Source organism: Caloenas nicobarica, chromosome 1 (genome assembly GCF_036013445.1).
Source record: "Caloenas nicobarica isolate bCalNic1 chromosome 1, bCalNic1.hap1, whole genome shotgun sequence".
Classification (NCBI taxonomy): domain Eukaryota; kingdom Metazoa; phylum Chordata; class Aves; order Columbiformes; family Columbidae; genus Caloenas; species Caloenas nicobarica.
In genome coordinates this window covers 159,522,149-159,546,315 of record NC_088245.1, presented here as the reverse complement: position 1 = coordinate 159,546,315, position 24,167 = coordinate 159,522,149, and the positions used below count along the sequence as shown (strand labels likewise).

At 43.4% G+C, this 24,167-nt stretch overlaps 2 protein-coding genes across 2 annotated transcripts in view; one reads left to right on the top strand and one right to left on the bottom strand.

The window, feature by feature from the left end:
* Positions 1 to 17,972, top strand: part of UBAC2 (UBA domain containing 2) — a 100,660-nt gene extending 82,688 nt beyond the window's left edge. Inside the window, exons 8-9 of the mRNA XM_065651229.1 lie at positions 11,107 to 11,229; positions 14,230 to 17,972. Coding sequence (XP_065507301.1) covers positions 11,107 to 11,229; positions 14,230 to 14,337 — 231 coding nt within the window. The 3' untranslated portion in view covers positions 14,338 to 17,972. The remainder of the gene's footprint in view (positions 1 to 11,106; positions 11,230 to 14,229) is intronic.
* Positions 17,973 to 22,484: 4,512 nt separating this feature from the next.
* On the bottom strand, positions 22,485 to 23,543 carry LOC136003087 (G-protein coupled receptor 183-like). Its single transcript, XM_065658390.1, has one exon. It carries the CDS (start codon positions 23,541 to 23,543, stop codon positions 22,485 to 22,487), a length of 1,059 nt encoding a protein of 352 aa, XP_065514462.1.
* Positions 23,544 to 24,167: the final 624 nt, after the last annotated feature.

Sequence of the window (24,167 nt, the reverse complement as noted above, 5' to 3'; positions counted from 1 at the left end):
AATTATATTCTAGGAGAATGTTGTGGAGATTTCTGGATTCCCAATGTGCTGTCTGTAGGTAATGTGCCATAGGTGAGATAAATCAACGTTTTCTTTCCTGCTTTCCATTTTGTTTGGTGAGGAAAGTGAACTTTAACTTTTTTCTGCGTGACATAATGCAACAATTTTATTTAGCTGCCTCTTGAGAATGTGCTCTGCTCATTCCTCCTACTTCTTTACTCTTCAGTTCATCTGTTTGAGAAAAGAGACAATTGGTAGTGATATGGAAGGAGAACACAAGAACGTGGTAGGTGGTTTTAACGGTGCTCCACTGTCTGGGCAACGCCCCAAACTCTGTTCTGCCCATAAGGAGACTCCTTTCTTAAAAAAGACACTTTTCGTAGTACACTTATTCTTCAAGTCTTTGCAAGAAATTCTGAAGAGTGTGAGCCTGACAGGTTACACAAGCCAACCCAAAAAGAGTTAAACTTAAAAAAAAAAAAAACTATGAAAGAAATGTTTCTCATAAGTTGTTTTTACGGTACCTCCAAGATACTGGAATGTAAATAATTTTTATCTTTCTTTTTTTTCTGCTGTTCTCCGAGCTCTTTTATCCAAAGCAGAAGTTACTTTGGATGCTTTATTTAAAAAGAAACAAAAATTGCTGGCAACACTTTTGAGTTTTGCCTTTGCAAGTCTTTCTCGAGCTGAAATGTTCTGGTCTGGAGGAGCCTGAAGCACCAAGCTTTGTGTGTGAATGCTGGGTTGTCAGACACTCATAACTTCGAGGAGTAGGTTGAGTATGTGGTAGAATTTGAACATAAACCACCGACTTCATTATTTGATGTACCTCATTTTAGCCCCTGAAGTTCAGTACCACTGAACATTAGTTCAGTGGTACTGTGTCTGAATGTGTTGTTAGAAACTGAAAAAATTATCTGATGTTGCTAGTTTCTCAGGGGAGTGTGGTTACATGGTGACTGATTTTTGTCATGGTTTCTAGTTGCTGTGGATACAGCTCTTAAACAGATGGTAGGGTGGATGTTGAAATTTTTTTGTTCTTTTTTTTTCTTCCACGGATAATCCTGAGAAATTATGAGCTTGTCACAAGTGGAGAATAACTGAGCATCACCTCCATGCATCTTTTGAGGTAGTAGAATAAAATATGTGCCACAGGTATTCATTCCCTCATAAAATACCAGCTTGCTATTTTGATACTGCTTTAAAAACCTTAGTTTCTTAGTTCTTTTCTTTCCCGGTCTTCTGTCTACTTTTCTAATTCAAATAATATATCCTATTTTGGTTGCAGTTTTTGGGTTTTGTTGTTTTGGTTTATATTTTGGTTTTGGTTTTTGTTGTTTTGTTTTGTTTTTTCCCATTAATCCAATGTCTTTTCCCCCCTTCATATCAATTTCACATTTTGATTCCCCGTTATGCCATTTTCCTCCCGCATTTTCATCATCTCTTCCCCTTCATCTCCATTGTTTCCCATACTTTGTATTTATTTCTGTACAAAATCCTTCTTCATTTTAAGGGAAGTTCTCTCCCATCATGTCTCACCATCACTAATCATTTGCTGATGTATCGAGAAGCTCATAGGATTTTAGGGATGGATGCCACTTGCCTTTCATTCAGACAAGATGTAGTTGAGGTCTTTGGGTACAATTTTATCCTCTCGATACTATAATACCAACGAATGTTTTGGTCTTCCTGTCCTGGATTTTCTATTTCTTGTTCTCTTTCATTTCCCAGCATTTTCTAAAGCTTGTATTTCTGTAACCCAAATGAAAGCCCAGGTGGGAAAAGGGAAGCAACTGCTGTGTCTGTGGTAGCAGGGGGTCAACTTGACTTTCACTTCCCATTGAGAAACTTGGAGGGAGGCTGGCAGATAACCAGACTGCAAATAGATAACAGAGGAATCCAGGCATAGGTAATATTGACAACACTGTGGTCACTAAAGACAGATATGCGGAAGGTGGTGGCAAGTTGCAAAAAAGGCGGTCAGCACCTTTTGTTGGCAACTAAATACCACTTCTCCTTTGAGTGCTCATCCCTGTGCCCATTTGGTGGGGCAGTGTATGAACCTCAGTCCCTTAGTCTTGAAAAAATGCTTTGTGTGCCCACAAAGCATTTATTCCTTTATTCATGCTAAGCATATTAGAGACACCATATTGCCTGCTTCTTGGTTTCTCTTAAGTTTCTTGGCTCGGAAAAGAGCTTCACCATGTTGCTCCAGGCTGTATGATAAGCCTACAGCCATATAAGAAAATCTTCACTTTGTTACCTCTTTTCTACCCCATCTTCCACTTTAAGCTTATTTGTCTTTTCCCTCCTGTTTTTTTGTTCTCCTGTTCTAGCTGCCGTTACTTTTCACTGAAGCCAGGCTCTCTTTTGGTTCATATCACATGGCATCCCTATATGAGATTCTTCTACTTGCAAAGACCAGTCTTCTATAACAATGTGACTTCCTCTAATTGTTCTTTCATCAGATGTCTTTCTCCTGGGACACTGGAGACACGTTCTGTGGGCAGGCACACTGAGTGTCTTTATTGTTATGGGGGGTCTCACATCCTGAGAAATGTGCAAGTTTCACGTTTTGTCAACTAAGGACTGTGAGGCTAGATTGCTGATTTACCTCTGGTTATACCTAAGCGGTAAATTCCTGACCTTGGAAAAAAATGAATTAATGGAGTGAAGACCTTCCTGGCACAAGAATTCCTCAGGAATGTTATTCTCATTAATGATGGAAGAAAAAAAAATCCCTCAGTGAATATACTCCCAGACAGTCCATTTCTGCCTTCTCAAAGACATTTAAGAACCAGACCTAAGCATATTCTTGAGCTCTCCCACTGGCACTGAGAGGTGCCACTTTGGTGAAGTCTTCTTGAATAACTTCAGAAGTTTGAATACCAGCAACAAGCCCTTTAAACAGAGATTTTAAAGCCTGAAGACTTTCTGCAACCTTTTTACACTGCCAGGTCCATATAAACTCTTGCTGTCCCAGCCACAACTTGGGATGGAAGCAGCTTGTTCATATTGTTCCACAGATGTATGTATTATTGTCAGGAAGGAATCTACCCAGCTGCTTTACCTGAATTAATGGCTGAGATATTCAGCCAAGCATTAACGCCAAGTCTTTTTCTCTAATAAGGTCTCCATTCCAACTAGTTTGTGTTACCTAAGGCTATTTTGGGATTTTGTGGCATAATTGAATAGAAACTGCCTTTAGCAACCTTACCATAAACTTCCAAGATAACTGCACATAGGGTACCAATAGGATAAAAAAGTTCTTTGAGCTCAGACTCCTGAGATGTGTGTGTACAGAAGTTGACAACATACTTTAAAGACTTATGTTAACTGAAAGTGATTTACAGGTTTATTTCAGCCCATGAATGAAGTTTGGATGCTGCAGCAATAACCATTGTGCCTAAATTTAGACTCAGCATTCCTTCACTCTTCCCTTGCCCTGCGTGCCGATGTACGTGTGAACACACCCGAAGCCTTTCTTTGAAATCACAGACAGCTTCTATTTTTGTAGAGAAAACAGTATCTTCTCCTTCAGACCTCAGTGAGTCTTTAACTCATCCTTTGCTTTTGTAGACTCTTCTAGCATTTTCAAATATTGATTATTCTCTGTGTTTAATAATATTTTATTTTTGTTGAGAATAAGCCTGGTTTTGTTTCAGAAGGAGAGCTTTACTCTTTGAGTACAAAAACTGTACACTGCTGATGTTGGCATGTGTGAACTGGGTTTTTTTGCTGTTTCATTTCAGTAACATTACTGTGGCAATTGATAATCTAGTGTTTTTTAGGGATTTCTGTTTTCTTCTTCTGAAAAACTTTTTTTCATGGATTCTAGGTGTGAAATTAAAAATGTTGAATTTCCAGAGTGCCAATCCAGGTTATTTCCTCTACAGACTTACCAGTTTATTTTTCCATCTTTTAATTGATGTGCTGTGATGTCACAGCGCCAGGGAGAGCCCAGTTTGGATGAAGAACAAGAGCGAAACTGAGAAATTTGGAAAAGCAAGTGCTTTGAAAAGGTGTTTGAAGACCTGCCTCTGCTGTCCAGGGAAGATCCAAATCCCCATTTATCAATGCAAACAAAGTCTGAGAATCCTGATCCACACTTCCCTAATGTTTGATGAATTAATACCATCAGTTCTCCAAAAGCCTGACTCTTTCAGTGTTCTGAGCTAACTGCCGGGTTTTGGGAACACCTACGCAGCTCTTCATTTGCTGCCAGCCAGTCGTGTGTCGGAGTCACAGCACCTCTCCCTGCTGTGTGTGACAAGCTGTGGGCTACAAGGCCAAGTGCTTGGGCATGCACGAGTACGCGAGGAAGTGTTTGCAGCTCTCTGCGTCTCCCTGGAATGCAGAAGCAGAAGCCCCCATTCCCACCTTGCCTCCACGGAGCAGGTGTGCCTGCCCCTTGGCATTTCTGGCTTCTGCTGCTGTGAAGGCGTCACGCCTGTGCCGAACTCCCTTCCATTGTCCCTCACGCAGCTTCGGAGGTCCGATAAGGGATTCCTCCTAGATTTCAAAGGAAATAACTGATCGGGCTTTCAGAAAAGACCACATGTGGATTTCTGAACTTCTGTGGCACGTGAGCTCCTCCGGGACAATGCCGGCATCAAAGTTCAGGATGCAGCAACCAAGAGTTGGAGACAGAGCCTCTTGGCTAAAGAGGCTTGTCTGTAGGATAAATTTCCAGAGGAAATTGGAATATCATTAGAAATCGCTGGAGTGCTTGCCTGGGTGAAAAATTCTTTCCATCATTAAGAACAATGCTCAGAACACTAATACTGTTACATTGCTACCCTCTTTCAAAAGAAGGATGTTATTGAATTAAAAAAAAAAAATCTGACAGAAAAAAACAGAAGACTTTTGTCCTCAAAAAAGAGAAGCAGGCTAGACACTTGAATGACTACTGGCAATTTCACCATTGCTGTTGATCTTTCTTACACAGTGTTCAGGGCAGCAGTTATCATTGTGTCATTCATGGCTACTCTTTTTCTTTGTTTATATCATCATTATGCATTCTTTGGAGTCCATAATTTGTACGAAAAGTTATCTCTGAAAAGGAAATAAGTGTTTCTTGCTTTCAGTACTTTCTTTAAAAATGAAGCTTTGTATGAAAGAAGTAAGAATATTTATGTCTGTACCAAGTAATGGCTCCTATGCAGAGTAGCAAACTTTAAAAATGTTACTTTAAAAGATGAAATGCAAAGCAATTTCCTTTTTTTTTCTTTCACTGTGGTTGTTTTGTTAAGAAAAGGTGAACAGGACAGATATCAGGAGGTGCTTCCTGTTTGTGCAAACAGATGGTGAGTTGGCATTAACCATATATATGAGATAACATTATCAAAATATCTTAACCACATGCAGTATTTTAAAGAGGACTTTTATAAAGCGTTTTCTCTCATTTCTTTTAAAATTAATCCAATTAAAATGGGCAGATGGGACAGCTACTTAACTGCATTTTTGTTAACTGTCCATAATAGAGCATTTTTATTTGTCAAGCTTTGGATAAGAAGTGCTTTTACAAAATATGCCATGGCATAGGTACGTATATAGGAAAAAGGTAGAGCTGCCTTTTCAAAAAGAGAGGAAGGAGATTACGTGAAAAGAAGTGGCGTAATTGGAGTTTTAGCAAGCCGTACAACCAGACACATTTGGTAGCTCTAGACTGGTATGAATATCTATCTCTTCCTTATTCTGCAGGAAAGGAGACTACTCCTTTCCTTCTAAACAGTATTGTCCCAGACACCATTAAAAAAAAAAGACATCAAGGATGTGACCTCATAAGGCACAATTTCAGTACGTAAAGCCCTGGCAGCTATTCAAGAATAAGTCATCAATATGGCATTTCCTTACAACCTTTTCTGTGAGGAAGAGCTGCCATCTTTCCATTCCCTTAACCCAGTCCATTCTACAATCTCACTCTTTGGTCATATAAACTTGTGACTGGTCTGTTGTCTTCCTGTAACAGAAGTTCCAACATCACCAGTGTCTTCCTAATCCACTTCTAGTAATGGTTATCAGAGACTGATAAAATGGTCTCCTTGGTATGTTTGTCTTCTATCAGGCAGTAACGAATTTGCAATCAACCAATTCACCCACACTTGGCACTGCTAAAACCAAAGGAAACTGATTTTCTTTTGTTGTTAAAAAATTACAAGTTTAGGAGTAAGGGAGGGGAAAAGACTTATAAGCCTTTCTTAGATGTGTCCATCACCCTTCTAGTCAAGTAGTTAATGAAACAATCTTTTGTCAAGTGTTTTTCCCAATGATACATGGAAGACTGTGTTGTGGACAGAAATAAGGGCCTAGTCACCAATTCGTACAAAGTGTTTTTATGAATGATAGTCTGTAGACTGAACTTTTCAGTGCTTGTCTCTCAGCACAGCAGTCAGGACTTCCAAACCAGACTTTCTGGTTAACACCATGAAAGTGAGTATGACAGCTGGTGGTGGAGACCAGAACTTCTTCATAGCATCCCACTGCAGGGACTGAGAACAGTGCATGCAAGCTGATGGGAACCTTCTGACTCTTCACTACAGTGCGCTTGGTGCTTTTTCCACACCGTAAGCAGAGGAGGCCTTCTCAAGCCTCTCATCTTGCAGCACAACCAAAGCAATGGAAGAATCAAATATGCAAAAAACCCTTCCTTTTGCTATAGTAAATCTTGCAGCATTCACACAACAGGACATGGAAAAATCGAACTAAGGAAGCAGACGTGAAGCTGCATAAATAACGTGACAAGTGACTTCTGTCCAGAGCACTGAACGGGGCAAGGTGTTGGTTTATGTCATGTCCCTGAGTGCACTGACAGGCTGTCTGTGCTGAGGGCCAGCTCCAGTACGGTACAGCTCTTCAGCCTTAGAGCGGACTTGTGTGAGAAGGAGCTCTTGGTAGAAATACCTGTGAGAAGCCTTGTTGGGTCCTCACCCTCTCTGACTAGAGTTGCTTTTAAGTTCAGGTCTTTGCCCTTGGTTCTTGCTTTGTGAATCACAGAATGGTTGGGGTTGGAAGTGACCTCTGGAGATCATCTAGTCCAACCCACCTGCTAAGGCAGGTTCACCCAGAGCGGATCACACAGGAATGTGTCCAGGTGGCTTTTGAATGTCTCCAGAGAAGGAGACTCCATAGCCTCTCTGGGCAGCCTGTTCCAGTGCTCTGACACCCTCAAAGTAAATAAATGCATCCTCAAAGATATGCATATGCCAACTGGTGAATCTCCCTCCCTGCTCCTGACCCACCAATTTGACTTCTAGGCTTGATCTTACACCTGCCTGGTGATCTGGAGTTTTAGCTGACCATGGTTACTGTCACTGGACCTGCTTTGCTCTTCTCACTTGGCTCCTGTGGGAACACAGCATGTTCCGTTGAGGCCACTGTCTCTGCTTGTCTCGTTGTCACCTTTGGCTCTCAGCTTGCCCTTCCTCTTGGATCAGCGCCTGCACTTGCTGCTCCCTGACACTTTTAAGATTCAGGACAAAGGAAAATGTCACCTGAGATTGTCTCAGTGTGTCTTGCACCTGAGCCTGTCAGTTGTGGAAACTGGCTCTGGATGTAGGAGGCTTAATGCACCCTCCTTACTTAGTCCTGAGTCATGTTAAATCCCAGCCCCCAAACCATTTAGTATTAAACTTAATTCTTATAACACACCGACAAACCAGAATCACTGCCTGGATTTCATTAAATGGATTAGACTGGCCAACACTTGTCACTGAAGGTGCTGCTCATCTTCACTGCTTAATTATTAGCTCCTTTTCTGCCTGTGTTTTGGAGCGCTCCAGAGAGCTCTGTCATCTGAGACAAGGCTCCTGCGGAGGGCAAGGAGATGGGGATGAGCTCATCTGTGCCATTGGGTGCTGGTGCCAGGGTTCAAGTATATTGTGAAATGCATAAATATTGTTTACTGATTCCCCCATAAGGACTCTCAGATGATTTAGAAGCATTGCTTAAATAAAGTCTTCAGATTGGGTATCTTCATGTGAAATCTTCCTGACTTCAGGTAGAGTCAGTGTGTTAGCACAATCAAAACCCATTGTAATACATAAATCATCATAAAATTATGAAGGGGAGGTCTGCAAAACAATTTCTGTGAGGCAAGGCAGAATATTGGTCTGGAAATATCCTTCTGCACATTTTTTTAAAATGGAATTTGCAATATTTACTTAATTTAAGACATTTTTTGCCGTTTTCTTTGGGTCAAATTAAAATTCACAGATCTTTGCGTATTTCTGCTGGGATAGTTAAGGTTGCCTGAAAGTCTTTCCATGGTCACCATCCACACTGGAAATCCACAGCCTTGGTCTCCACCTTCTGTGGATCTGAGACATGAGCTGCACTTCCTCATTTCTCCTTCCCTTTACTCTATGGGATTGGCCACAGTACCAGTCCCATAGTTCCTGGTGTGGTTCCCTGAATCTCTGCTCTTTTGAGCCCAACTTTGTGCATGTCCATTATGAAATTAGAAGCAAGTCTGTGAGGGGAAACAATTTTCTTGTAGTCAAGATAAAGAAGCCTAATGTGCCTGGTTTTGGCGTAGCTTGTCAAGTAATACACAGATGAGAGTGGACCCTAATGCTGGGATTAATCCTAAACATCTGTGTTGATGTAATATTAAGAGTTTCAGCCTTTGATACTTATTCTTGTATGTTGGATATTCTTACCTCATTAATATAGTTAAGAACTGATGGGTTATGTTTGTCACAATTGCCAAAGGTAATTGAAATACTCTGAGGGAAACTTTTTACAACTATTTTGATCTCATTTGTCTAGTCTGTTATTTCTGGGAAAAGGTTAGCAGTCTTCACATGAAACTCTTCTGAATACATCAGTCCACATCTGTAGATTATCAATGTATCTGCTGTAAACCTTCAAAACTAAATAGTTACCTTTGTAAGGAATCTGCATTTTTTAACAGAAAGTAGTGGATTCTGTGTACATTAATTTTAAAAGTATTGTAAGTTCAGAGTAAGTAAATAGACAAGGCTCTTTGTAGTGTTAGGGGACAGCACACAGGACGAGGAAGATGCAAAACCGAACTGGATTAGGCAGCTCAGTATTGAGACTGCGGGCACAGCTGGAAAGGTGCATTTATTTTGGTGTTCAGATACACTGGAATGCTGCTAAATTAATACATTTATTGTAGATTTTAGATTTCATATACATTGTGTGACTTCTGGTGCTTCAAAGGAATGCATCATAGTGCTGTTGGCATTTTTCAATTTACCGATTTAATGTGAGTGACCCATGGAAGTGTCATTTTCTCCTCCTCAGGTCTTTTCAAAAGAATAAAAACAGTCAAAGCAGCATTAGTGCAGTGTTCTTGCTGAACTATAGAGCTTAGTAGACTTTCAGAAATTCAAAGTTAATGAATTAAAACTCAACATAATTCTGAGTTAGGGGAAATTATCGATGGGGAAGTACAGGGTGTGATTTTCCAAGACCACAGAGTAGTGCAGCGGTGTCAGTAGAAAGTCTGAGATCCCTCTCTGGGTTTAAACTACAAACCAATTCTCCTTTTTATTACACTACACTGTCTGGCTAACGCAAGGCTTATACGGAAGCTTCTGGTTAAAACCTCGTGACTTTTAAGCAAATGTTTTATACAGTATGCAAAATGGAAAGGTAAATATGTAATCAATTTTTAAATTCAAAATCACTAACAGTGGAAACTATGTCTTGAAAACCAGCGATGACTCCTAGCTATTGCACATCTTCACAGGGAAAAATGTACGATAGTACATAAGGCACTGGAACACTTTATAAGCTCAAGTTTCACATCTCATGACTCCTCAAATGCTTCTTGCAGTGTGCTATTGCACTGCCCCCTGTGGTGTCTGGGCTGTGAGTCGCCTCTGGAGAGAAAGGAAGAAAACAAAGGAAAGGGCAGGAAAACTAAATATTTTTTTATTTTATTTTTGGTCTAGGAGCAGGTTTAGCTGCTGCTGATCTGATTGAGCAGAGAGCAGTTAGTGCTCTAAGGGTACATAAAGGCAGGAAGAGCCCTTGCTGAGGGAGAAAAGAAAAAAGTCTCTTAAGAGGAAGGTCTTCTGAGAAACGACGGTATAGAACTAAAATAGAGCAAGTAGAGGAAGGAAGTCCATGTCCTATATATACAGAAAGGGAGGGGGATCTTTTCCATAGTAACGGAGGGAGCAGGGGAGGAGGAAAATGACAACACAAACTGCAAAAGACATTTTAACAAATTGTATAGAAAAGAGAGATTTGAGGTTTGCTCTTCTTCCCCGCTTGCAAGACCTATGGTTTTGATGTGATACAAAATCCCTTAAAAATGTTTGTTTAAGCTAATAAAATGCGGATTAATTATTTCAGGACAATTATAAAGCTTCTCCTTTAGTATTTGTACTTTATATTCTAAATGCCTTATTATTACAAGACTTGAAGCTTGGCTGTTGAAAGAAAGTTTCAGTTCTGTGACTTACACCATATACACGTTACTGTTATGTATTTATATTATTGCCATGTAGTGACAAAATGTTTTGGCACTGGAATACGGCCAGATTTTGCAATGGTATTGAATACACAGATGTTAGGTGAGGTGGTCTGTGTGTCTGTAACAGCCGCATTGGTGTCACAGAAGTAATCACTTGTACAGAAATCTGGGGTATCCTCAAAGTTGGGTTTGTTCTGAGTTTCCTGATGTGGTTTTGCTGATGCACTAAGAATCCCATTTTGCCTTTTCCCCCCACTTACTCCTTGCGCTCTTTCTCCAGCCACAGTCTTGCAAAACACTTGCAGGACCCGCTGTTGCATCTCTTGCCAGGTAAATCCCTGCTGCCAAAGGGAGAGATCCTTGAGCCTCAGAATTCCAGCACTGTAGTAAACCAAATCTTTCACAAGCGGTGTGAAACTTCTTTTCCTCCTTCTGTCAGCGCTTTTCCTTAATCTGCAGTGATTACTTCTACTACCTAGTAAAGCAGTGACTAGTCCCAGTCTTGACTTCATAAGAGACTGCAGCAGTTTTTGTTGTTTAAAATACAGCATTTTACTCAAACATTTGCCTTTCGTACTATGTGGGATGGGTATCTTCTTTGTTTAAACATATCTGTAGTTCTTTTTGCAAAGACTGACAGCAGTGTCTGGTTTCAGGGTGGGATGATTAACTGGAATAGACTGTTTCCTCCTTTACGTCATAGACATAATGCGAATTATCAAGATCATCGCCCGTCTGAACAAGACACACCTCCACCTACTGAGGTTTCTGAAGAGCAGGTAAACATTTTTCTATTTTTAAATGGCATTAAAGAACTGGTTAGGAATTACCTCTTTTTATCATCTCTTGACAGAGTTTCTTAGACGTTTTCCATAGCAGCACAAACTAGAATATCAGATAGAGAATTGTCATTACCGTCCAAACCAGAGTTAAAAATCAACTTGGGAGGTTTTGCTTTTATGTGTAACTGACTTTTGTATTTAAAGATGAGGTAGTTTCACCAGTGGGGGCTATTCAAATCTGATAAAATAAATGTCTCAAAGAAGGAAGAATGACAAATAGATTTTATTATTTGTCTTGTAGACATGCAAGTTTTCCTTCACTGACGTCTCCAGCTTAAGTTTCCAATTCAGTCATGTAATTTTTTGGAAATAAGAATGTTATGCCAGCTGTGGACTGCAACACACACCTGGTGTAAAACTTGGATGTTTCCCTCAGTAATGGGGTTGACCGATTTAACATACTGATACCACAGAGAAGTTTGTGTCTTTTCTGCCAAGTATAGATTTAGACTTACTGTATGGATTTACCCTTTTAGACTTTCGTTGACAGTTCTTAAAAGAGAGGACAATTTACTAGGAAATTTAAGAATTTAAAATTAGTTTTATTTCTATATTCAGGTTCTCCAGATTGTAGCCTGTCTGCAATTAGCTGCATTTGGCCATATTATAGTCTAAGTTCTCTGCTACCCTTGAATGAAAGTAGGTTTCAAGGGTGAGTTTTTCTTGCCCTTTTTCCTTTTTCAACACTTGCTAGCACCACGCTGTCATTTTGAGTTAGTTTGAAATGACATTGTTCTAAACAGAAATCTTTGCTGTGATCTGATTTCTAATTTTGATTTACTGTTAGGGTATGTTCAAAGTGTTCAAAATTGTGACTACATTGGTGGTTTTGACTGCAAAACCTGTTTGGCTACTTCCGGGAGCAAAAAAAAAAAAAAAAAAGGTGGCAGGGAGGGAAATATAAAAAGAAAAACCCCACACCAAAGAACACCTTCTGAGACAGACCCCAGAACTTAATTAACTTAGTTTTGGCTGGCCTGAATGCCTACTCAGTACCAGGTATGAAGTGAACCAAAAGATTTCCCTGCTGGGTTGCTTTGTTTATTTGTTTTATTGACAAATTCTGCTCATGGGAACTTTTATTGTTGAGCTGGAAACGCTGGATTCTTACCCAAAGTCTTTAGGCCTAGATTTATGAAAGCAGTATATGCTTATACTTTTTCATGCACTGAAGGTGTAGAGCTCACCTGACTGCTGTCATTTGCGATGCTGTCTTGTTATCCCGCAAAGAAAAACATAATCTAAGCACCTTTGATTTCTCAGGACTGTACTAATAACTGCACAAGTTGTCTTAGAATGGCAGAAACACAAGGTTTTCTTCTGTTCCTCATACTAAAATTCGCAAGCATTTGTAACACTTTTTGGTACAAAAATCTCTGCATTTCTTGTGGGTTTTTTAGCACCTTAAATTACCGTTACCAGTATACATTTCTGTTTCCTGGAGCTGGATTCAGTTCCTGTGGTTAAAATATACTCAGATGAAAAGAGCTTTTTGTTGTTACAGTCTGTTCCCTGTGATAGATATCGCTGGATAATTCTGTAAATGGGAATATTGCAATTCCATCCACCACTTTTTAAGGTTAGAATTCATGGCAACTGCAGTAAAAACCTTTTCTGCTGAAATGTATTTCTGTGGTTAGCTTTTATTCCACTGCCTGCCCTTTTTCTCATAAAAAACACAACCTTAGATGAAAAATCAGACACAGGAAACTTCAGAAAGTTACAGGTTGTGAAATCCAGTCTTTGCAGAGGTATCAAAAGTAACAATTCATTTCTCTCTCTACCAGAAGGTGAGAAACTGACACTGGGTTGTAGGCGGGGGAGAGAAGAGGGAAATGCACAAAACCAATCCATACCGTATTTGATACTGTGACAGCCAAGGTAGCCGTTTTCAAACATTTTTTAATGGTGTATTTCGATGAAGAGAATGAGGACCCCCACCTCTGGGTACACTTGGCAGTAGCGTATTTCTCAGTAAGCCACCAAAGCAACACAGATTAAAAACACTGAAAGTTCTGGAGGTGCCTTAGAGGAAGGGGAGCTTACTTTTAATGGCACCTTTCTTTTAAAAGTGCTTTCAGTACTCGTGTGCGTTGCTTTTGCACCCTGGGAAGAGGCCTCCTGAGATGGGCAGGAGCAGCGGTGGCTCCCGGGCAGCTCCTGGAGCCCAGGACTTCCAGATTCAGGAGTTCTGGTGTCTGGTCACAGGCCACTTGGAGCAGGATGGGGAATGCTTTCTGCTGCCAGAGGCCACAGTTAATTTTATGTGCTGCTCCCTGGCCCCCATCCCATCCCAACCTCCCCCACCCCGCTGCCTTGTTCTTCCCCCCTCTGGAAGATGAATTACGAAAGTGAATGAGTTATACGGTGACTTTCAGTCATATGTAATCGAGAATTGTAGATTTTAAATCTACTTTAGATTGGAATTTAACCATAAATTAAATGTAGTTATACCTACATTGCTTTTCACGTGTGGTAATTTGAATATCTGTTGGCACAGAGCAAAAGGGTTAGGTGTTGAGTACACAATATTATGAAGAGGGGTGGTCAAGTGGTTAGTGATGACCAAAATCACTGTCTTAATATGCTTTTTTCCAGGTAATTCTTCCATTAAATGTCATTGACTTCCACTGTTTTGAGAATATTTAGATGGTAGTTGTCAAGTGTGGTGCCATACTTTCTGTTTTACTCTTTTTTCGAAACTGGACCAGCTATGAAAGTACAGGTGTGGCATTTTTAGCAAACGGTTGGTTTTGAATAAACTTTCAGAAAGCAGTTATCTCTATGGCAATGTTCTCAAGCAGGTTACTCTGTGGAAAGGTAAGCTTTGGGACAGCCTGGTCAGTGGGAAGGCGATCTCTGACACCCTTAACATGACCAATGCACACTCAGCATGAATAAAACTCTGGTCTCAAAGCAGCATTATTTCTTTTCCAGGTTGCGCGACTTATGGAAATGGGATTTTCCAGGGGAGATGCTCTAGAAGCTCTGAGGGCTTCCAATAATGACTTAAATGTAGCCACTAATTTTCTGCTGCAGCACTGATGGTGAAGGAACCTCACTCGGCGGGTTTGTGCGTCTGAAAGGGGATCCAAGCCACCTGCTGGACGGACTCACGAAGGTCGTCCCCGCAAGAGCGTCAGAAAAGAGAAACCGGCTCCGCGTGACTGGTGATTCAAAGTGATGTTAACGGATGACGTGAACTGTTCCCAGGCCTTCAGATGACTTGCTGGTTTCTAGTCTGGTTATCCTTTTCAAAGTAACTTTAGTTTCTACTTATTACTGGATATCACCTAAATTTATTTTTAAAAGTAGGTGGGTTTTTTTCTTGTAAATCCTTGTTAGACATGTTATCAGACATAATGACTAGGAAAAGAAGCTCCAACAACCACAACAACTAGATTTACCTATCAAGAAAAATCATATTTTCTTCCTTTACCAGTCTAATTTCTCTAGCTTACATGTTATTTTACAGGACTTGATTTTTTATTACAGTAATAAGAGGTTTGAAGATCACTTCATTTTCAATTCAGTAAAGGGTTAGGGGACTACAGCGTCATTCTTCGGAAAGTTTTATTAACGCCTGTAATATTTTATTTCTTGAATTCCCTTTTAAGTAATGTTGTCACTCAGCACATAATACACAGATAGGATGCGAGAAAATTCATGTGCGTATTGCAGGCTGTGGTAAGTGACCACTGTAAATTTAAAATTTTTACAAACTGAATGAATTGCTATTCAGATACAGGTCATGAAGATACTCACTGGAAGCAATAAGTGTGAATCGAATGGTACAGTAAGATCAGAACTGAAATTATTTGAATGATTTCCATGTCTGATTCAGACAGACTTCTGTAATGATGGATGTATGCTCAGTGTCCTATGTGCTGGTTTCATTTTTTGAGCTGGCTACATACTGTCTTAAAAGAAAATTATAAAGACCTAACTTTTCTATATATAGTTCTAGTTTTCTACTGTCAGAGATGTGGATGACGCTGCATCGGCTGAATCCTCGCTGTCTGAAGCAACTTACTCTTGATCACGACTGGAATATTGACGTGAAGGGTGATTCAGGCTAACACAGAAGGTAACAGAATGCTAATGCCAACGTAGTACAATATTGGGTTAGAAGTTTAGATTGATAAATAAACTTACTTGGCTTGGCTCTCAGAAGCGATGAGTATTAGCACCTTAGGAGTTTCAGGAGGTGGGGTGGAGAGAGGTGAACATCTCTGTAAAACCAAGATGAAGTAATGTGAGATTCCAAACTGTGACTTCGTGAAACCAATCTACATATGTATCTCAAGCATTTAATGTATGTTTCTGTATGCATTTTGTTTGTACATTGTATGTACCTATGTGTCTATTTATATACACACAGGCATAATTAATACATACGTACATTTAGAATAAGATACAAGTCATCGGAAGCATAACAAAAGCAATAGGAGGTGCAAGGGGGAGAAGGTGAAAGAATACAGGAGAGAGAAGGATGTTTTGAACATCCACATGAACACGTGTGCACCAAAGTACAGACCTGCACAGTCTGGAAAATATACTAGGAAATTACAGGACAAGATTTAGAGAGAGGGAGATACCTTTCTTTTTTTTCTTTTTTCTTTTTTTTTTTTTTAATTGACTGATAAAACTGAAAAAAGTCCCTCGGACATTCAAGTCCTTATCCAGAAATGTCAAATTTGTGCAGCTTTTGGCACATGACATAATTTTTACTAAAGTAAATGTCCTGTATGTATTTTTTAGTATTTTCCAGTGAGTGAAGTAAGGGAATTTTGGAATGACTGTGTCTTTTCCTGGGCTGTGATGAACCTCCTTCAGGGTTTGACTTGATGCTGTGATCACATTATTTAGGCAGGGTCTGCTTTTTCAATTGAAAGGTTTTGTTTGTGTGAAGCTGAATGGCTGTGTGTGTGTGTAGGTGAGAGACATTTCTGTATCCAGAGACCTCTGGACACCTGTCTTACAAAAGAAAAAAAAAACCCTATAATAATTTGTATATGGAAACTAGTTAAATGTTTTGAAACAAGTACAGATTTTAATTTTTAATCATACAGATTCTTCCTTCACAAATATGTTCTCGAAAGTAGCAATAAAGACTAGTGAATTCCTTCAGAAGTCAAATTTTTATGTTGGAAATAAAGGTCCACCTAGCCCAGGGTAGATTTAATATGACCTGTGCCCTTTCAGACATTATAGAATCATAGAATATCCTGAGTTGGAAGGGACCCACAAGGATCATCGAGTCCAACTCCTGTCCCTGCACAGGACAACCCCACAGTTCACACCATGTGTCTGAGGGCGTTGCCCTGCTCTAGGGACAAGCACAAAGCACATTTATTCCTTGGAATTTTAAAATACATCGAGTGGCATCTGGGACACATACGTGGATAGCCTCCAAGTCTAAATAGTTTCTTACCATTATCTCTACGAGGGGTATCAAAATGTCACAGTTGTGGGAAAACCCCATTTTGCAAAATATGGTCAAACAGAAGAGTCTGTGTGATGTCAGTTGAAAACTCCCTTTGACATCTGTGAGAATGGTTTTTGCTCGAAAGACTTCAAGGGTTGCAATTTCCAATTAAAAAAAAAAAATAAAAGCAATAGAAATGGTAAAAGGAGTCTCAGATTCCGTTGAACACAGTTCCTGTTTCGTGCAAGAACCATAGAAGAAAGATTCACACGTTAGAGCTGGAAAACAATTTGGTTTCCCCTTGACGGGGAAACTTTCATGGACCATTTCTGGGAATGCGAGGAGCTTGTTCTTCACAGCCTACGCAGTGTTTGTCCGATACGGTTTTGAATGTCTCATTGCACAGTTTCTGGTTTTTGTGTGACCCAACATTATTTTTTTAGGCAGCGAGAGAATGCAGAATACTTTTCTACAGAGAAGATTTTAAGTCCTTAGGAAATTCAGGCTGGTTTTAGTAACGGCAAGATTTGGTATTTTGAAATAAAAGTAATTGCTGCTGTTGAAAATTTTCTGCTAGATTAGGAATGTTGTCTTTTCAGACAACATCGGAGTCATTTATTGGGGACTTCCCTAGACGGTTATGCGATACTCTGAAATACACCCACAGGGAGGTTTGTATTTGTGGAAATCTGCCCGATAAGCCACCAGGTTCTCAAGCCCTAACTTTTTTGCTAAGATGCAGAATGGTTGGGCTCCATACCTCCCAAAGCCATTTTCCTCTCCCAAAACAAGTGTTAAAGGTTGCCCGGTGCCTTGGTGAACGTGTGATGGAGAAAAGGTCTCGTTATTTTTGTCTGAAACAGAAGAACAAGCAAACAAAGCCTGTTGCAAGGTGCTGGGCAAATGGCAACATTTTTTGGCTCTCCTGTTTGTGTATGTGTATATATATATACACATATATGTGTGTATACATATATATGTGTGTATACATATGTATATATACAGAGAGTGAGAATATTTATGTATCGATTTGATGAATTTAACTGGAGCTAAAAGTTTGTTGAAGAAAATTAAAAGTCTGTATTCAAAGACTCCCATCTCTCAAACGTGTGCATTTGGAGTATATATGCAGTTTTCAAGGCATCCAGATTTGAAAACACTTGGAACTACAGTTCTCATGATGTAGGGGAACTGCGTCTCTTTGAAGATAAATAAATGCACAGTATTCATTTGAACCAATAGTTTCTTTGATACATGAGTGCATTTAATTTCTTGTGTGTTCTTCCACGTGGAAAACCCAAATGAGATTAGTTGTCTTTAACTGGGTAGCCACAGTAATACACATTTTCTGTAAGTTTAAATACTGTTTTATTAGGAGAATCACATGAACACACAAACACTGTATGTGTTTATATGTATGCATGTATACATGGATATTTCATTGTGCTTATTGAAAACACAGAGGGTTTGGGTTAATTTTTAGTTGGATTGCATTCCTTCTCTTTCCTTATATAAAGGGCTGCCTTGACCATGGAAAGTCCTCTCTTAATTGAAACTCAAAGAGGGTATGTGCCACCAATAGTTTTCAGTCCAAATACAAGACAAGAAACCGATGACAGGAGCAGAAGAACGCTACGACCTGATGAATGGGTGCAACTGGTGAGAATCTCAGCGAATGAGTAGTACGGCCGTTGTAATTTGATTTTTTCCAAAGAAGAGTTTTAAGAGGAAACAAGAAGTTAGCTGGGCTCACCCATGTTTGTGGGAGACTTTGCAAACCTGAACGGTAGTGCTGGAGAAATCAGGAATGTACATACTTCAAAAGTGGGTGAAAAATTCCAGGATCATGGCAGAACCGAAAGCAGGATTTGGCCTTTTGACAAGAGATAAAAGGGACCATAACTGTCATTCAAGATTAGCAAAGGTGAGGACTTGAGGGAGATTGGGGAGGTGGAAGTGGGTGGAACGAAAGGTTTAGAGAAAAGGAGCAAAGTAGAAGATAGGCTGCAGAGGGCAGAAAGGAAAGACCTGAAGAGAGGAGGGCAGTGGGATGTTACATTGCACTTAGTTCAGTTTTGACAGAATTCTGTGTGGAAAATGCAAAAACACAATATTTTGGCTGATGTACTGAAAATCCAGTGTTCTTTCAGGGGTGCCTGGTAGGGGAATCGTCTCATTTTGGTTGGTTGTTTTTGCATGAAATGGTACACGTAAGCAGGAGAGAAAACTGTAATGCTAGCAACTCAGCAGTGAAGCAAACCCTGGAGTCACCACAGCGTGTGACAAAGATGATGTTTCTGGTTCTCAAAGCACAGTTGGTCCTGCCAGCCTGACCCTTCTCCTGCCACCCCATCCCGACTGCGGAGAGACCTGCTCCAGAAGGGACACCGCTCCTCGCAGGTCCCACTGCTTTTCCCACCTACGATTATTTATAAATCCCGTGCCATGAGAACACACCACCTTCCTGGGGATGCCAGTGTCCCGAATAAAGGAGGTGGATCGAGAGCTTGTGCTTGTCCCTCGCCAGTTCCAAGGGCTTGCTTTGCTTGCAGGGGGCAGAGACACACGCACCTCTGAGGAGAAAACAGTTGCCCAAATCACCTGGCCCAAACAATCACACCGGGGCTTGTTAATTTGCAGTGAGAAGCTTTTATTTTGAGTAGATATGTGCATTTTTACGTGACAATGTTTTACTGGCTTACAAAGATTGATGTCGCGAGGTGCGATAGCTTCAATTCTGGACGATTTAAAGCACAGACTGAAAGAGATGTGTTGTACAACACACGAAGTTTACTAAAGGGTGGTGTGTAACTGCAACCAGGAGCTGCGACCAGGAAATTTATGCTCTGAGGCGAAAGCCTGAAGCTGGGAACCATGACCAAGGGTGTTGGAGCTCTGAGTGCTTATTTGCCGTCAAGATACAGCATGTCAAGCACAGCTCCTAGCACTCCGTCCAATTGCATGCGCTAATCACCCTTTTTCAGGAGAAAACGAGGATATTTGGCTCGTTGCAGGAGACGCGGGGTGGGGGGGGAAGCACCAGCTCTTTTTTCTTTTTTCTTTTTTCTTTTTTTTTTTTGAGATTCGTGGGCGTATTTTTGAGCGCGACGACAGGTTCCAGCTCGCCCTCTTTCGGCGGGAAGCGGCGCTGCTCTCCACAGGGCCGCGTTCCCCTCAGCCGCGGGTATCCTTCCGCCCATGGCCGCGGGCGGGGGGAGCTCCTGAGCCGTTTTTTGCCATGGAGGGTGCCGAGGGCTGCCGTGGTTCTCAGAGTGCTCGCCCCGGGTGGCCCTTCTGCCCCAGCTGGGTGCGTTCGAAAGGAAAGGGCCCCAAAGTGGTGTCAGTGCAGAGGAGGGGAGTTGGATCCCTCCTGCGTGCCGCCGTTTTGGAGCACTACGCGCAACTATTCACTGTTGTCCCCCTCCAAAAGGTGTCACTGAGGATGATAAGTAGAGACATCTTTATTAATAAAATACTTTGGAGACAAACAGAGCCCAGTAAAGGACAAACAAGGCTGTGTTTATACTCCGCCTCTTGCTGAGGCTTTGTCACAGATTTGCCTTTGCCTCGGCTGTGGGCTCCAGCCTGGCAAGACACCTCAGCGCCTCGGTCTTGAGAAGGAGGGGCGGCCGCTGCTGCAGACCTGCGCTCTGATGTTCGAGTGGGGGCTCGCTGAGACCGACACCTGCGTACCACTGCTCTCCTGGCAGCCCCTGCCACAGTCATACGGCAATTTGAGTTAGAAAGATGAGAGAGCCGAGCTCTCCTTAGCATGAGTAGGTGATGTTAGGGGTGATGGCCACCGGCTGTGGATGGGGAGGTTCAGACTGGACAGTGGGGAAAACATTTTCATCCGGAGGGGGATGCAGCACAGGAACCACTACTTCAGCGAGGGGAGCCTCCTTGCCTGGGGTTTCCAAGCCATGGCCAACATAACATGGTGCCAGCCATGGTCCTGCGTTGGCTGTTGGATGAGGTGATGCCGAGAGGTCCCTTCCAGCCAACACTTCTTTGACAAGTTAACAAGTTAACAGGGCAGCATAGCTCTGCGACAACTACCAACCCAGTCAGGCTCCTTTAGAGTGTTCGGACCATTGATACCCTTATTTTATTGCATACCAGCTCTTCCTTGTCTATTGTAACAGGCTCTCTGCGGGCCAGCAGTGAGGTTAGACCTGCTTTGAGGAGGGCTCAGATAGCGTTCTGAAAGGAGCTACTGGAGCCCCTTTCCCACCTGAATTATTTTAGGCATCCCTCTTAGTCAGCCTTCAGGATGCTACAGTTGCCCGTGCCGTTAAGTAAAACCATCTAAACCCACCATCATCCAAAAGCTCATTGTGCGCATTTAAAAAAGAAAGGGCTGTACATTACTATTATGAATTTTCTAGCCATTAAGAAGTGTCATTACCTTAAAAAACGATTCGCATTAATCAAAAGTGTCCATTCATGAAACGTCTTCAGGTTTACTTTTCAGCAAAATAAAGCTGCTTTTCCTCTTTCTGCATGTGTCTCTGTCCCTGCCAATCTCAAACAGAAGACCAGCCGTCCCAGGAACTGTGAAATCCCACTTGTGGTTTGTTGGGGTTTTTTTATTGTAGTCCAGCAACTTCAGAAAAGAGCCGAGGAGGTCCTTGTTCCCGACGCCTTTGTCCTTGTCACACAGGCTGGGATGTCGACGGGAACCCGACGTCTCGAGGCTCCTCCTCCCGTTCTGGCAATTGTCACACATAACCTGCCCTTAGCAAGGGTCTCGGACTCCTCAGGGCGTCAGGTTCAAGCAGAGGTCGGTCAAGGTCACATAGGGCCACCCTCAGTCCTCATCCCCTTGTCCCCTCCCCTCCACTCCCTTCAGGTCGCGGAGGGGTGGGAAGGCTTCCCCAGCGAGCACCCACGGGGCAGGTTTGCAGGCTTACAGCCGAGCCGGGAGCCAGGCCAGCCCCGGCATCCCCTTCCTGGCAGCGGGTCCCGGGGCGACCGCGGCGCGTGAGCTGCGAGGAAGGGCACCCTGGGGAAGGAGCAGCCGCCCAAGTGGCAGACGAGGGCGGCAGCACTCCTGGAAGCTCTGCAGATTCACAGCCTCGCCCCTCTCCTTTGAAGAAGGGTTTTTCCGGCAGCTCCCACGGGTATCGTACTTACTGCTCGCCCCGTGCAGCGCTGTGGTGCAGGAGCGGGATGCTGGGCGGGGAGAGAGCAGAGCTGCTGTTTGTCCATGCAGGGAAGGGGCTGTCAGAGACTTTCGGCATGGAAGTAACATCCCAGCCTTTTCCTGAAATGCCCTGAGTCTGTGTGCTCTATGCCAGCTGCCCTGAACCTTGTGGGGAAGCTGCCCCGGCGCTCCAGGGGCAGTGCAGGGGAAGGGGGCGGAGAGGCAGGGACAGCCGTGGTAGTTACCAGCACCCTCCAGCCCCACAGGGGATGCGGGACAGGCATGGGAGGGCAGCGTGGTGTGGTGCTGGGAAACCCCCAACTGTGTTTGCCAGCCAGGAGCGTTGCACAAGCTGCCTCCACTGGGGTTGGGATGAAAATGGGCATCTCCGTGCTCCGGGACGGCGAGTCCAGCAGTGCTGAGCGCAGAGCCAGGCGTGCGGAGCCAGGCAGGGCTGTGTCCCAGCGGGGCTGGCTTTGTGAGAGCCCCCAGCTCCAGGCAGGGGAGCGATGAAGCCTGTCAGAGGTTCTGGTCCTGCTCTGCTGCCTGGCTCCAGCTCCTGCCAGCAGGGATGGTCCATAAGCTGCAGGCCAGAGCGAAAGGGAGGGAATGTCACCACTAGACAGAGACGGAGCCGGGCGGCTGGCTGTTGCTGTTGCTCTCGGAGTGGGTCTTGGCAGTGGAGGAGGTGCCCATTGAGCCGCTGTTCCTGAAGATGCGGAGCAGCCTCCGCTTGTAGCCCCGGAAGGCAAAGAAGTAGATGATGGGGTCGATGCAGCAGTTGAGGTTCATGAATGCCACAGTGACTTGCAGGGACATCTTGAAGGCTTGCTGCTCGCGGCAGGATGGGTGGTAGAGGATCTTCCTGACCATGAACTGGACGATGTTGAGGTGGTAGGGACTGAAACAGAGCAGGACGGCCAGCAGCACCACCAGGATGACGGTGAAGGCCCGGCGGTGGTGCCCATTCTTCACTGTCAGCGGGTTCTCCTTGGCTGTCTGGCAGAGCTTGAGGTTGATCCTCACATAGCACACCAAGATGATGCCCACAGGCAGGAAGAAGCCGAGCACGCAGGCCCCCAGGAGCAGGTAGGGCAGCTTGGGAATCTCCTCAAAGTTGAAGTACTCCATGCAAGTCAGCTTGTCCCCCATCCTCCGCGTCATGGGCCGCAGCAGCAGCGGTGCCGTCTGCAGGAAAACCAAGGACCAGATGAGGACGCAGACACCCCTGGCACGGCTCATCTTGCGGATCCTGCCGGGGTGCCTGGTGCGCACCACGGCAATGTAGCGGTCCACGCTCACACAGGTCATGAAGTAGATGCCCACATAGGTGTTCATGTAGAAAATGAAGGCTGTGGCCCGGCAGAACCAGTCCCCAAAGGGCCAGTCAAACTCTAGGATGTAGTAGGCGATCCTGCCTGGCAGTGCCAGGGTGAAGAGGGCATCGGAGAGAGCCAGGTTCACCAGGTAGAGGTCGGTGGAGTTGAGTTTCTTCTTCCTGCGCTGGAAGGTGATGCAGAGGGCCAGGATGTTCCCGCAGGCGCCAAACACCAGCAGGGCGGTGTAGAAGAGGGAGAAGATGACTTTGGCGGAGAAGTGGTGGTTGTGCACGTTGCAGCTGCTCTGGTTGCCAGAGGTGAGGTTGGCGGGTGAGAAGACAGCCTCTGCAACAGCCATTTCCGTGGTGCCTTGCAATCTCTCTCTCACCTTCTCCCTTGGAAGAAGAACAGACATGAAACTTGCAGCTTATCAATACTGGGAGCAGCACCAGTAGGGCCAGCCCTTGTCATGAAGCCAAAGGCCTGTCTCCTGTTCCCTGCCACCCCCCCTGGCAGCACACAGCTTGAGTCATTTGGAAAAATGCATCTCTTGTGATTTCGGTACAAACATCTCAACAAAGGCTGTGACTCATTGTCGTCTTCTTGTCACCAGCTCCTCTTATTTTTGGTCTTTTTTGCAAGTTCAATCAATACCAGGAAGGACAAGTGGCTGGGAGGAGGAATCACCTGTTGCACAAACAAGGTCCCAAACTCATCTGGTGGCAGCAATGTCATTTATTCAGCACTGCAGGGGGATTGGGGAGCTTCATTGAGAAAATGCCCCGGGGGGGTGGCGGGGGGAGCAGAGAGGTGACAAGGAGCACCTGTGCAACCCTCGGGCTGGGACCAGAGCAGAAACAAAACTGAAGAAATTCAGAGAGGAAAAATCCCAGCCTTTCCCAAAAATCCCACGCCCCTCTGAAGCAGGGAGCACCCCAGCACCAAACCCCCACATTCCAAACGCCCTCCCGCCGCTCACCCC